This window comes from Emys orbicularis, chromosome 4 (genome assembly GCF_028017835.1).
Source record: "Emys orbicularis isolate rEmyOrb1 chromosome 4, rEmyOrb1.hap1, whole genome shotgun sequence".
NCBI classification, from domain to species: Eukaryota; Metazoa; Chordata; order Testudines; family Emydidae; genus Emys; species Emys orbicularis.
In genome coordinates this window covers 145,043,009-145,058,368 of record NC_088686.1, presented here as the reverse complement: position 1 = coordinate 145,058,368, position 15,360 = coordinate 145,043,009, and the positions used below count along the sequence as shown (strand labels likewise).

The 15,360-nt window shown below is 45.2% G+C and overlaps 1 protein-coding gene across 1 annotated transcript in view; it reads right to left on the bottom strand.

Moving 5' to 3' along the window:
- The window catches only part of LOC135877066 (complement receptor type 1-like), a 128,664-nt gene that overhangs the window by 74,767 nt on the left and 38,537 nt on the right, over nt 1-15,360 (bottom strand). Inside the window, 2 exon segments of the mRNA XM_065402415.1 lie at nt 10,131-10,319; nt 13,022-13,210. Coding sequence (XP_065258487.1) covers nt 10,131-10,319; nt 13,022-13,210 — 378 coding nt within the window.

The window sequence follows — 15,360 nt, the reverse complement described above, 5'->3', positions numbered from 1 at the left end:
TGAGCATCCCGAGGATGGAGGCATCCCCACCTATTTCTGAGTCAAAACTCAAATATAAAATTACTCCCCATTCCTGTCGATCTAAACTGCACATTCCTGAATCCAGCACAAGTTGTCTCACTGGATGTTCCCAGATTGCTTTGCAACAAGATTCTTGAATAAGCAGGTTAATTGTATATTGTCACTGATCCAGCAGGGAACTTGAACTAGTTATTAAATCTAATTTTGAGTAGACCTATTCAGTGGGGGAACGTCTGACATTTCCATCAGCGAAGGGTGGCCAGGGGAGCCCCGTTGTGGGGGGTTCCTCAGGTTTTCCAGTAACCTATGAGAACAGACAAGCTTCCCACAGCCAGGGGTTTAAACTAAAGGCGTCTTCACTGCCGTGCTAGGTCAAGTTATCTAAGCAGGAATTAGCCGAGCGAGAGCAACCGCGCTGCACAATAACGGTGGAGGTGCAGAGAGCGATTGGATTAGCAGCACCGAGTAGCTGAGTCCCCACTGCATGACGAGCTCCAGCCTAAGCAACTCTCAAGCTCCCACCCACACTCCAAGTGGGCCAGATTTTCAACCCAAAATTCTAGACTTTTAGCAAATCCAAGTTCTTCCAATTTACATGAGGAAGTACCAGCTACTTCTGCTCCTTCGGGAGGGACAGTTGCGGTTTGTCCTGGGTAATTATGACTAAGGCAAAAAGAAGAGGAAAAAGCAGTTATGAACATTACATCAGTCTCCCATCACCAGCTGGCAACTCAGAGTCAGGAGCTTGCCAAACTAATGTTTAGGAATCTGCATTGTTAGAGAGAAGACAGACTTATCCCACTTACACGTTGTCACTGCTACAGCCCATGTACTATCAGTTGGGCTATCCTGTAGACTGCTGCTGGGATCCCATTCATATATTCTAGGGGAAGCCCATAGCAACCCCTACATTGAGCTGCCTACCACTTTCCTTTACAAAAGTTCTCTCTCTCTCTCTCTTTAAAAGCTCTAACAGTTCCGTGGTTTGCAGCAGGGATGTGAAAGGCTCAATCTGGTGCCTCTTGCTATCACCATAAGTTACAAACTGCCAAAATCTGTCATTTCCCTTCAGTTTTACTCATCAAAACTTCCTATACGGACTTCTAAAACCCCAGAACTTGCTGTTCTCACTAAGCATTCTCTGCAAGGTGTTTCCATGTGCAACTCAAAACTACGCATATCCATCCCTCACATCAAAATATCCTTTGGCCTAGGAGAAGGTGCACCGTGTTGGGAACCAGGAGATGATGAGTTCAACTCTCATTATTTCTACTGACTGGTGTTAACAATTCTGTGCCCTTCGAAACCCAAGTTATCACTGAGCCACCCATCCTCCCTGAATGAAAGTTACACAAGCTAGGAAGAGCACCCAGATCTCTAATATGGCAGACCCAAGTCTCATCCACTTAGCCTAACTGAAAGAAATTGCTATATCTAAATACTTGGCTACGCGGTGTGTACAATGAAGTTATTCGTGCATATATAATCCATTGTTTTAGTGTGTTGTGCATCCTCCTCTAGTGGTTGGTCCATATAACAATTTACTCCTGCTGCTACCTATTATAATTACTTCTTTAACTTGACAGAGGTCTATCCGGCAGTACCTTAGGCCCAAGAGTCAAACCTCAGTGACACATGGAGGTGGAGGACGGGACATGAGTTTCACATAGACTTCTTTTTTCTTTTTAAAAAGCCCAGAAATTACATAAAACCCACAGCAGACACAAGTTATTAAAATTGCAAAGCATTCAGCAGTTAGGAAACCACAGAATTAAGGTTACCCATGAGATCTTAATTTTTCCTCCTTGTGTGTATGTGCAGCGACAGCCACTTTTTAAGGATTACGTTTCCAACAGCAACCAGGTATCGCACAACTTATATCTTTAGATGATTAATGGCTAGCTCAATTTCCTCATGTTTATGAGTTTGCCTAGCAATCAAAGTATTGTTTTTTCTGGTTGGAGAAAGTAGAACAAGAGGAAGATAAAAACAGACAGTCACCTTTGCATTCAGGGGCAGACCCATTCCAGACTCCATTGATGTTATCTTTAGTTGTACAGTGAATGGAGGCCTCTCCAGTAAGTGAGAAATTATGGTCACATTTGTAAGTTACAGATGAGTTACAGTCAAAGATTTCCACGTTGCTGCCATTGTGTATCCCATTGGCAATATTAGGAGGAGGAGAACAAGTAATTGCTGAAGGAAAAGAGAACGGCATCATGAATATTAATGCACATTTCAGTCAGAGGTGAACTGTAACGATTAAGTAAACATTTGTTTACAATTCCTCCCAAAAAGGGGGGGGGAATTAACCCTTTGAGAGTGTAATTCGTACTCTGTTTTAACAAAATGTGAGGCATTACCTTCTTTAGATTTACAAGCCTTTCTGCTTTCAAACTTTTCTCCACTCCCAACATCCATTCATCTAGAAGATTTTTGGCTCCATTGAACAAATCCCGGATAACAGCCTTATCAGACCACATCCCTCCCCCACATTATATATAAGGAGCTGGGACTCTTTGATAGACATCCATGAAAGACAATAGTTGCGCTTCTACAATGTTCCAGAAGCTGAAAGCTTAAATTAGAACTTTCTTTCTAACTGCAGCTGGTTCTAGACCAGATGGCGATAGCCTGGTTGACAGATCCACCCCAGGCAGTGTCCACAATGACAAAAGAGTTAAAGCAAATAAATTGGGAAGAAGTTTTAATACTGGGTTTCACTCCAAAATAGCCTCAGATTTTGAGTGTGGAGTCCAGGCTTGGTTGGTTGGTTTTGAGGGGAAGGGAGGAGAATAGTTAACAGGGAGGCACCAGCAACACAATGGATCCTCCTACACTTTCATCATGTCTCCCCCTTCCCAAAAATATCTATATGATTGACATAATCTAAATTGAGCAAATATAAAATACACATGAAAGCTCTGTAACCAGGTCCGGCTCTAGGTTTTTGCCTCCCCAAGCAAAAAAAAACAAAACACAAAAAAATACCTGCGGAAGCAAAAATAATAATAATATATGGCCTATTATGTACATCAAGTATTTTCCTAATCAGGCATGCCAGACTACTTGAGTCTAAGACTGCACAAGAAATTCACATCAGTATTAAGATATAGCCTATGTTTGTCAAACATAATATAACACATACATGCAAAGCCTGATACTTGACTACAGCAGGTACCAACATGTATTTTAAAATAAAGTTATACAAGTTTGGATCTTTCCCTTTAGGAACATGTTACCCATACAGTTGGGTGCTGTGGTGTATGTAGACTATCAGGCCCCTCCCCTATCCCCCTCCAGTAAACTGCACGAGTTAAACATCATCGTTGTATCAAGCCATCAGGAATTTGGGTCAAGAGATCTACATACAATGACATTCTGGAACTGAACTTCCCCGCTTTTGGGAGAGTTAATATTAAAGTAGCGAGGTGACCAACCTGCCTAATGCCTCTGAAAAAGCCTCCATCCCAGCTGTTAGGCTGGGTAACTCGGCAAGAATAAAACCAAGTGGTTGCAGCTGCTTGAATACCAAGTACATAAATGCATTGTTAGCTAAATGCAATAGTGTGTGTGAGCACTGCCGTCGCCCAAATGAGGATTGTACAATGACCTTTATTTCCCCCTCCTAGAAACTTTATGGCTGTGAGATGAACTCACAGAGGCCTGAGCCTTCACTGCCAAGGAGCCCTCCCAGAGAGTTCTGAAAAATATGGTTTCCAAACAATCCTACTTGTAAGGCTCTCTCTCTCCTTCCTCTTTAGCACTGAATAGTAGGGTACTGGCATAAAAGCAAAACCTTAGTTAAAATCAACTGTTTGTGACATGAGAATTAACTGCAACCTTGGAACACTGAAGGGAGACAAAAAATACAGGATGGATTAGAGGCAAAAATGGTTTCCAGGAATGATTTATGAAGTGTCCGTCATTTTTTAGTTTTCCCACAGTAACTAGTTTTCATGATACGTATTTAGGGGGACTAAGCACTAACTGAATTTCCTCAGGTTTATGGGTTTACTTAGCAATCAAAATATAGTTTTTCCTGGGAGGAGATAGTAGAACAAGAAGGGGATAAAAACAGACGCTACTAAACTTTGCATTCAGGGGCAGGCCCACTCCACTCTCCGTTGACATGGTCTTTCTTTGTACAATGAATGGAGGCCTCTCCAATAAGAGAGAAGCCCTGGTCACATTTGTAAGTTACCGCTGAGCCAAAGGAAAACTCTTGTTCACTCTGACCAGTATGGGATCCATGGGTGATATCAGGAGGTGGAAGACAAGGTATTGCTGAAGCAAAGAAGGTCAACATGAACACTGAAGTTTCCATTGAAGGTGAACTGAAGAGAGAATTTTCACTAAGAAAGTTGTCTCAGATCCCCCCAGAAGGCTATTTAGCCATTTGGAAGGGTACTTAACATTGCCATTTAACATTTGAAGCAAGACCCCTTTCAGATTCTGAAGGTTTTTCTGCTTTTAGGCTTGACCCAACCCAGTATGTCCATTGCTCAAGGAGTTGCTCCATAAAACACCAGCTCTGGAAGGGCGTGTCCAAAAGGACAAAAAAGTTAAACCAAATAAATTGGGAAGAACTTTTAATACTGAATTTTACTCTGAAATAGCCTGAGGTTTTGAGTGCGGTTGTGTTGGTTGGTTTTGAGGGGAAGGGAGGAAAATAGTTAACAGGGAGGAATTACACTAAATAAAAGAAGTTGGATGAAAGACTTCAAAAGCAGCAGAGATTATTTGGTGAGGAATGAGAAAATAATCGAACCCCACCATCCCCGTGTTCAGGGTTCACGTCTGATTAGGTCGTTAGTTGGGTTGGAATCTATACACCAGATAACAAGCTCAAGGGGAATGCTCTGTAGGGATAGAGGGCTGTGCTTTTTTTTTGGTTTGTTTGAAGTGTGGCTTCCACAGAAGGCACCAGCAACACAATGGATACTCCTACACTTTCATCATGTCTCCCCGCTCCCAAAAATATCTATATGATCGACATAATCTAAATTGAGTGAATATAAAACACATATGAAAGGTCTGTAACAGTTACTCTGCAACAGCTCCAATCATGAGTTCTTCTTAAAGCCACAAAAATAGCCTGACCTTGACAAGTTGGAAGTTGACTCCATTCAACTTGATCTCCCTTCAGTAAACATTGGATGAAAGGCCGCCCAAGTAATCTGAACCTAAAGAGAAGAGAAAAAGTTTTTTACCTAACTCTAATTACTCCTGTAATAGTCCAGAACTTTGGAAAAAGGGTTCTTTCTGCCAGTAAGTGACCCTGTAGGGTCATTCCTGCCGTAAGTACCAACATGATTCCTAGGACCAAGGAATGCTGAGAGGTTAAAGCCAATGTAGAACAAGCAAATAGGTGGGTATAAGATTGCAGAGACCATGTTAGCAGGTGAAATCCTTCCCCTTAAAGGCTAGCCTAGCCAGATGCTTGGGAATTTCTGGGCAATATCTTTGTTAAACCTTAGCAAAGGGAAACAAGTAAGTCTCTTTTCTCCACATTTTTAATGCTTCTTATATCTTACATCTCCAGAAGGTAGAAGAAGTCCCGAGATAAGTTCCAGAATTTAAAAAACACTAAGGAAATTAGTAATTTTTCAGACTGTTAATCTTCTCAGAGTGTTCGCATGTGAAAGACGTTTGGCTTTGCAGAATGGAGACTGCGTCACACCTCCCTCATTCCAATCTGCAGAACAGTGCTCGGGATGTGTGCTGCTGGCATTCTACACCTTGGATTACTGGCCCAGAGAAATGGGGAGCAAAGTACTAAAAGGGGTGTCTCTGTCACTCGGGAAGTCAGTAGCTCAGCCTGCTTATTGCCATCATTCCTCTTCCTATTTTAACTCTGCTCTTCTACCAAAGAGTTGGCAACAGTCCACATCCAAGACCCACTTAGCTAGACCTCTAGCTAATTCTTGCACAGGACTTTCTGCATACTGGCAATGCAGTCACTTAGCCTTCACTACTTCTTTATATATTTGGCCGTGGTCTTATTTATTTGACAAGATGGTTTAGAGAAACAGATGAGAGGTGCCCCTAGTAAAGCTGGTTTCTGCGGGTTCTTTCACCGGTCTGCTGAAATGACAGGGGCCAACAAGGACAGACATGAACATCATGTGTGGCCAGGTGGCTACCGCTTTTCTTCCAATTTAGAACATTACACCCAAAGGCCGCTTGTGCTGACAGCAACAACAGGGGGAGAAGACAGGTGCGCAAGGGCTGTCCCACTGCTGCCACTCTTTCAAAACCTGAACATCTCAATGTCCAAACCTAATCAGCCCATTTAAATGCAAAGCTTTCGTTGGTGGACACAATTCCAAGGTGTGCAGCTCCTGTACACTTCTGCATAGGACAATGAAGTATCACAACAATAGCTTGGTCATTCTTGTGGGTGCAACTCAGATGCAGTATTGCCTAGAGGAAAAACCACTGGACTGGCACTCAGGAAACTTGGATTCTATTCTCATTTCTGTCTCTGGCCTGTGGGTGACCTTGGGAAGTCACTTCCCCTTCTGTAAAATGGGGTAAACAATACTGCCCTCCTTTGTAAAGGGATTTGATCTCTGATAACAGCTAGTTGTTATTACATCACCTGAGAAGTAGGCTAATGGCTCAGCTACAGGAAAAGGCCTTCTCTCTGTCTCCCAATCTCTGTGGGGTTTGAAGACAGAGAATCATAGGACTGGAAGAAACCTCAAGAGTTTTTCTAGTCCAGTCCCCTGCACTCAGGCAGGACTAAGTATTATCTAGACCAGGGGTCTCGCCCGCGGAGCTCTTCCCTGCGGCCATGGAGCTTCCCATGCCCCCCCGTTACTTCCTGTCGCTGCCAAACTCCTCTCACCCCCGCCCCCCGAGTTATTTTCTGTGCCTGTTAAGCTCCCCGTGCGCTGCTCCCCAATGTTTGGGGCACCTGCCACCCCCCCGGAGTGTCTCCCAGCACCCACTTGCTGCCTCCTCACTGCCCCGGAGCCTGGAGCCTGCAGCACAGGGTGACTCAGGAGCCTGCAGCAAACATTGAATCCGCTCCGCTCTGCCGGCTGCCGGCTTCCGGCAGGTCCTAGTGTCCCACTTCACTAGGGCCAGGGCAGGCTGCCCTTCCCCTGCCCTTCTGCCCTAGTCCTGGGCCTCTCTCTCCAGTGAGGTGCTGCCACCCTGGAGTCGCTCTAGGTAAGCGGCGCCAGGCCAGAGCCCGCACCCCGCACCCTAACCCCCTGTCCAGAGCCCCCTGCCACATCCCACACCCTCCCGCACCCCAACTCCCTGTCCTGAGCCCCCTGCCACACCCTGCACCCCGACCCCCTGCTGCACCTCTCACCTCTCCTGCACCCCAACTCCCTGCCCTGAGCCCCCGCCGCACCCTGCACCCTGACCCCCTGCTGCACCCCGCACCCCTATTCCCTGCCCTGAGCCCCCTGCTGCACACCTCCTGCACCTCAACTCCCTGCCCTGAGCCCCCATCACACCCCGCACCCCTCCTGCACCGCCTGGGGGCAGAGAGGGGGCAGAGTTGGGGTGAGGACTTCGGGGAAGGGGTTGGAATGGGGGCAGGGAAGAGGTGGGGCAGGGGAGGGGCCTCATGGAAGGGGTGGAGTGGGGGCGGGGCCGGGGGTAGCAAGGGGTGGGTGTCAGTGATGCGGCCCGCGGGCCAATGCATTAGTCCTCATGCGGCCCTCGTGGTCATTTGAGTTTGAGACCCCTGATCTAGACCATCCCTGACAGATGTTTGTCTAACCTGCTCTTAAAAATTTACAATGACAGAGATTCCACAACTTCCCTAGGCAATTTATTCCATAACCAGCCCCTCCCAATCATCCTGATCCCAGCACAGGGAATCTAACCCTTGTTGCCTGCACATACCACCTAAATGGGTGATACAGTGAAAAACAAAATGATATATGAATTAAAACGAAGACATCCATGCTCATGCCATGTGCTTTCCTGTTCAATTACTCTGATGTCCTGAAAGTACCTGCACTATCCAATCAAACTAGAACCCAATCACATATTATGTTTTTTCCAACAGCAGCTTGAACAAATTGAAGCGCACCCCATGATACCGTAGCTGCACCTGCTTCCTCCCAACTTAAACTTTCAGCTGGAGGACTGAGGCATCATGAGCCACACCTGGCCAAATTCAGCTTGAAGGTTATACTTTTTAACTAGGGCCCTGAAGCCAGGACAGCAGATCTGTAGCACTTGCTCAGATTATGTTTTTAAATTAGATCGGAATTTCTATTATTAATTTTCCACTGTTCACCAGTAGTTCTACACCAAACTAAGCTCTGTGAATTAATCTGTGAATTAATCAGCACCGGTTGCCCAACACTCACCCTTCATCACAAATTATGTTTACTCTTGCACCATACAGGTAATTTGTTGTATCAACAGCTCTGCCATGCTCAGGTCCTTTTGGAACACCACACGATTTCCCTAGCACAGAACAAGATCAGTGTTAGCATGTTATGTTGATGCAACAAACTCTAACAGACTTAGAAGAGACTATGGCCGGGGTGGCCAAACTGTGGCTCGCGAGCCGCATGTGGCTCTTTTACAGTGAAAGTGCAGCTCACGGAGCCCCCCTACCAGACTTGGAGGGGGGGGGGAAATCTTGGGACCTCAGTCTTGGACCAGGCTGGTAGGCTTCTGCCCAGCAGGGTGGCGGGTCTCAGGACTTTAGCAGGAGCGGGGCTGAAGCCCTGAGCCCCAGCAGGTGCCTCCTGCTCCGGCTCTTGATTGTTGTATGCGGCTCGAAGCATCAGTAAATTTGGCCATCCCTGGACTTTGGCAATGGCAGACTAGCAGTGCAGTTAGTTCACTCTCCTCTCTGGGGTTTTTTCCTACTTAACTGTGGATATTCTTATTGTCCATATTAAGTGTTGAATTCTATCACTTTGTCAACTTCAATGGCAGAGACTCCTCCTACCTGGTACAGGGAGTTATTTGTGATGCTTCCTCTGGTGCCAGGCACTTATTACCAGACAGCACACACCATCAGCCATTCACCATGTCCACATGCCAAACAGAAGAGACCTGCTGCATTCAGGGACCACAGAGAAAGCTACAAATAGCACTAATGAGTATATTGGGAAAACATCTCTGTCCTTGATGGGGACAAGGATTTTTGCACATAAAAATATATGGCCTATTATATACATCCAGTATTTTCCTAATCAGGCATGCCAGAGTACTTGAGTCTAATGCTGCACAAGAAATTCACATTAGTATTAAGATATAACCTATATCTGTCAAACAGAATATAACACATGCATACAAAGAGCTGCGGTTAAGGGCGATCACTCAGTTGGCTCCTTCCTCTCACCCTGTATTAACGTAGGTTTTTGCACAGATATACAACAGACACAGACTCAATACAGGAAGCTTTGCCAAAACTTATAGTATTCTTCACAATGCAGGCGATTCGTCATTTAAGTCGTGTTATGTATTTTGGTATTTGAACAACTTTGCCATACATATAGTTATTAAATATTGCATTTATTTTTTAATACGGTGATTCAGTTTGGTTGAACTGTATGCTGAATGAGTGGTCTCTGAGGCTAGAATTTGTAAATGTGTGAATTTGAAAAACAAAAATAATACTATTATTCTCCTTCACATATAGCTTCCAGGGATACTGTGCTCACTATTTTTAAATGGATATTTACCACAGTATGATATTAACTTTACTGCATTGTTTGTGATTTCCTATTTTTGCTGGGAAGCACAACGAACACACTGAAAAGCTTAGTTACTGCAAAAATAACAGGAGTACTTGTGGCACCTTAGAGACTAACAAATTTATTAGAGCATAAGCTTTCGTGGGCTACAACCCACTTCTTTGGATGCATATAGAGTGAACCATATATTGAGGAGATATATAGCAAGTGCTGTCTAACGTTCAATAGTTCTCACTTTGCTTTCTCTCTACATTTAAAGCTGAATTCAAATTTAAAATCAAAACCTGACAAAAAGGGTTTTCAAACTAACATTGACAAGCCGTGCTGAAATGTGAACCAGCTGTTTAACACAAAACACTCCTATCTGCTCACAGAGGGCCACTCGCTCAATGGAGAGAGAAAAGTGACAAAAAAGACACCCACCTCTACAGAACTCAGGGGCTTCTGACCATGTTGAATTCTCAAGACAAGTAATGACATGTCTCAGTTCGGTGCTCTCATATCCTCGACGACAGACATAACTCACAGTGGTCCCAGGAGGACAGTAATTCTTCTTCGCATCTTCCGCACTTAAGGCAGCAGATTTTAACCTTGGTGGGGCACCACAGGCACCTAGCAAAAACAAACGAACAACAAACAAAAACATGGTCTGAAAGATTTAGCTATAAAGATAGGCATAAAAATTGTACTTCTAGCTTTATGTTTATAAATAAAACACACACACACACACACACACATATATATATTTAAAAAAAACAGAAACACAGCTCTGTAACAAAAGTGAAGGGTACCAAACAGGTACCCTGCCCCAAAAGTTTATGATTTAGAGGTAGGGTGACCAGATGTCCCATTTTTAAAGGGACAGTCCTGTTTTTTGGGAATTTTTCTTATATAGGCGCCTATCCCCCCCCACACACACACCCTGTGTCGTTTTTTCACAGTTGCTCTCTGGTAACCCTATTTAGAGGCAGCAGCAGCTATTACAGTACAGCCACAAAACTGCATATGAGCATTATGGCAGGACACTTTACAAAATATGTAGGGGAAGGGAGATTTTAAAAAAATTATTTTTAAGGAAGAGAGGCAAGCAACTTGGACAAAGTTAACTGGGTGCTGCTCCAAATAGCGGGTGGTACGAAGTAAGGAGTAAAAAAGAAAAGGAAGGAGCTAAGAGAGAGAGAAACGAATTAGTAGATTAAAGCATGCAGAAAGAGAAAGACAGATTTTCACCTGCACCTCATCTCCAATTCTAACTGAACATTCTGTTTACAACCACTGCACGGTTGTCTTCTTCAACTGCAACCTTGTGGCCCTCTCTAGTCTCTGTCCATCCTCTCCACTTTATTGAAGTCTCACACAATTCCCAGGGCCTCTACCCCACCCCATTCTCCTTGACCTCTCAGTGCTTTGGACCCCATCAAGCATTTTTACTTCTTTTAATCCCATCATCTACTGGCTTTTGTCACTCCATCCTCTCACAGTTTTCCTCCTGACTCTTCCATCTCGTACTTTCAGGTCTGGTTTGGGGGATCCTCCAACTCTCCCCCAGCCCCACCCCATCAGTGAGAATCTGCCAGGATTCTCTCCTTGGCCCACCCTCTTTTTCTTGTGCACCCGTCTTTGGGATCCTATCTGCTCTCACAGCTTTGGATGTGATCGTTATATTGACAACTCACAAAACTCCCGTTTGGATTCCCTGCCAGTAGCTTAAAGTGCACATGGCAAAAACAGAGCTTGTTCCCTTGCAAATCTTTCCTTCTTCACATCCTCAGTTGCCACTGATTGAACAAAATCATCCTCCCCTCAGCTGCTCAGGCCTGGCAGGGGATTGGGGCACGGGCTTACCTGAGGCGGCTCCCTGTCAGCGGTGCAGTGGGGGTGCTAAGGCAGGCTTCCTGCCTGTCCTGGCACCGCGAACTGTGATGCACCCCAGAAGCGGCCAGCAGCAGGTCCAGCTCCTAGGCGGAGGCACGCAACTGGCTCCACGCGACTCTCTCCTGCAGGCACTGCCCTCCCCTACCAGCTCCCATTGGCCAGGATGCTTCTGCATAGTTCCACTTATATTACAAAATTGCAGTAAATCATTTTCAAAACAGCTTTATTTCATATTTGCCTGGCAATGTAGCAAAACTGTATGAGCATCCTGAGGATGAAAGCATCCCCACCTAATTCTGAGCAGTCAAAACTCAAATAGAAAATTACTTCCCATTCCTATCCATCTAAACCGCACATTCCTGAATAAAGCCCAAGTCGTCTCACTGATGGATGTTCCCAGATTGCTTTGCAACGAGATTCTTGAATAAGCAGGTTAATTGAATATTGTCAGGGTAACAACCCTCCTGTATACAATACTATAAAATCCCTCCTGGCCAGAGGCACCAAAATCCTTTTACCTGTAAAGGGTTAAGAAACTCAGGTAACTTGGCTGACACCTGACCCAAAGGACCAATAAGGGGACAAGATACTTTCAAATCTTGGATTGGGAGGGGAGAAGGCTTTTGTTTGTGCTCTTTGTTTTGGTGGTGTTCGCTCTTGGGACTAAGAGGGACCGGACATCAATCCATGTTCTCCAAATCTTTCTGAACAAATCTCTCATATTTCAAACTTGTAAGTAACACCCAGGCAAGGCATATTAGTTTATCTTTGTTTTCTCAACTTGTGAACTTTTCCTTTGCTAGAGGGAGGTTCATCTCTGTTTTGTTGTAACTTTGAACTAAGGCTAGAGGGGGTTCCTCTGGGCTCTTTGAATCTGATTACCCAATAAAGTTATTTTCCATCCTGATTTTACAGAGATGATTTTTACCTTTTCTTTTTAATAAAATCCTTCTTTTAAGAACCTGAATGATTTTTCCATTGCCCAAAGACCCAGGGGGTTGGGTCTTTGCTCACTTTGTAACCAATTGGTTGGGATATTATTCTCAAGCCTCCCCAGGAAAAGGGGTGTAAGGGCTTGGGGGGATATTTTGGGGGATGAAGAACTCCAAGTGGTCCTTTCCCTGTTTCTTGTTAAATCTCTTGGTGGTGGCAGTGTACCAGGTTTTAACCTAAGCTGGTAGAAATAAGCTTAGGGAGCTTTCATGCGGGTCCCCACATCTGTATCCTAGAGTTCAGAGTGGGGAAGGAACCCTGACAGCTTTGCAACGAGATTCTTGAATAAGCAGGTTAATTGTATATTGTCACTGATCCAGCAGGGAACTTGAACCTAGTTATTAAAGCTAATTTTGAGTAGACCTATTCAGTGGGGGAAAGTCTGACATTTCCATCAGCGAAGGGTGGCCCGAGCAAATTTGTTCCAGAGAAAATAAAATACTTACCATTACAAAACTCTCCAATGGTTGACCACTCTGAGTTTGAAAGGCAAACTACAGTGTCTGACTTTCCAGGGATTTTAACAAAGCCATCAAGGCACCTGTATGTCACTTCTGTGCGGATAGGGAAGCCCTCTGTGCGATTAGTATCACGGGGGACGGCACGACTGAGCGTTGGCAGGGTCCCACACTGACCTATCAAAAAAACATAAGAACAGACTCTCATGTTAATAGGAGAGTGATTTATTTTAAATAATCTCACACAGCCGCCTTCGCTGAAAAGGATCCTGACATGCCTTAGATGCTACAGGCACCTGCCACAGGCCAGGTGAGTCCCGTTGTGGGGGTTCCTCAGGTTTTCCAGTAGCCTATAAGAACAGACAAGATTCCCACAGCCAGGGGTTTAAACTAAAGGCATCTTCACGGCTATGCTAGGTCAAGTTCTCTAAACAGGAATTAGCCGAGCGACAGCAACCGCGCTGCACAATAACGGTGGAGGTGCAGAGAGTGATTGGATTAGCAGCACAGAGTAGCTGAGTCCCCACTGCATGCCTAGCTCCAGCCTAAGCAACTCTCCAGCTCCCACCCACACTCCAAGTGGGCCAACTAGTGGCCAACTCGAGCTGGAGAGATTCATCCCTTAAACAAAAGCTTCTTTTGATCACCATGAATCCTGTGCTCAGAGCGAGAATAGATATTTCTCCACCTTACAATCACCAGTTTTATTTGGGGGGGTTTTCAGGGATGCCTGGGATTGTTTTCAGCATAGACACTGTAGAAAAAGGAATTTTGCGAAAGGAAAGATCGTCAGTTCACTCATCTGACTGTTCCGAGAATCATATAAACAGCCAGGCCACTCCCGGAAAGACATCAGATGCCACAAGATGACTAGAGTGACTTTTACAGTTTTAGTATCTGACAAAACAGGCTAAAAGAAAAGAGGCCCAATCCCAGAATTGCTCCTTCTCTCTCCTATAAATATTTCAAAGCTCTGTCTCTAACACACAAGTGAAAGTACCACTGAACAACATAGCTAAGACCAACAAAAAATGCAACTAATTTTACTCATTTCATTTTCCTTAATATTTCTGAGACTGCACAGTGCCAGATGTCCACATGCATGAGGTGTACTGCCCTTGTAGCCACACCATCAATTAACTCTTTGAACCGTAAACAATCTATTCCTCCGCACAACAGTGAGGATTATAGTTCAGTTTTACAGATGGATAATCTTTGGCCCTGTCAACATGCCTGGAGTGCCATTCACAAAAGGGGATCCCCTGACACATTGCCAGCTCACTAGAATCAAATGCGAACAAGCTCTGGTCTCCCCCAATCTCAAAAGTCCTCCTCTGATCCCACCAATCCCTTCAACTATTGCCCCATATCCCTTCCTCCGTCCCAGAAGTGAACATGATGTTGTGAAGGCCAAAAGTATAACTGAGTTGAAAAGAGAATTAGGCCAGGTCTACACTACCGCGGTAGTTCGACAGCTGGCAATCGAAGTTCCGGGTTCGATTTATCGCGTCTGGTCTGGACGCGATAAATCGATCCCAGAAGCGCTCGCCGTCGACTGCGGTACTCCAGCTCGGCGAGAGGAGTACCGCGGAGTCGACGGGGAGCCTGCCTGCCGCGTGTGGACCGCGTCTGAACCGCGGTAAGTTCGAACTAAGGTATGTCGACTTCAGCTACGTTATTCACGTAGCTGAAGTTGCGTACCTTAGTTCGAATTTGGGGGTTAGTGTAGACCAGGCCTTAGTTAAGTTCATGGAGGGCAGGTCCATCAATGGCTATTAGCCAAGATGGTCAGGGGCACAACCACATGCTCTGGGTGTTTTTAAACCTCTGCCTGCCAGACTCTGGCACTGGACCACAGGGGATGGATCACTCTATAATTGCCCTGTTCTGTTCATTCCCCGTGTAGCATCTGGCACCGACTACTATCAGAGGCAGGATACTGGGGTAGATGGACGATTGGTCAGACCCACTGCAGCCATTCTTATGTTCACTGCCTTGTGTTTCTGCCTTCTAACAGCATCCTTGATCCTCTCCAGTTCTATAACTGCTTCTTCCCAGACAAGTCTCATCCTCCTCTTGTCTGAGTTCACTGATCAAATTCTCTTTCTTAATCATGTCTGATCTGGGCTTCCATTAGCCTGCACTCCCCTGCTGATCCTGTCCTCTCTTGGGACCATCTCATCAGCTCACAAGACTTCAGCTACCAGCTCTGTGCTGATTCCTCACAACACATCCAGGTGCTGGGGGCATCACCCGTGGAGCCAACAACTTATTCTCCCCACTTCACAGTGAGACGGTGAAGGGGTTAATTACACTAAAACCAGGCT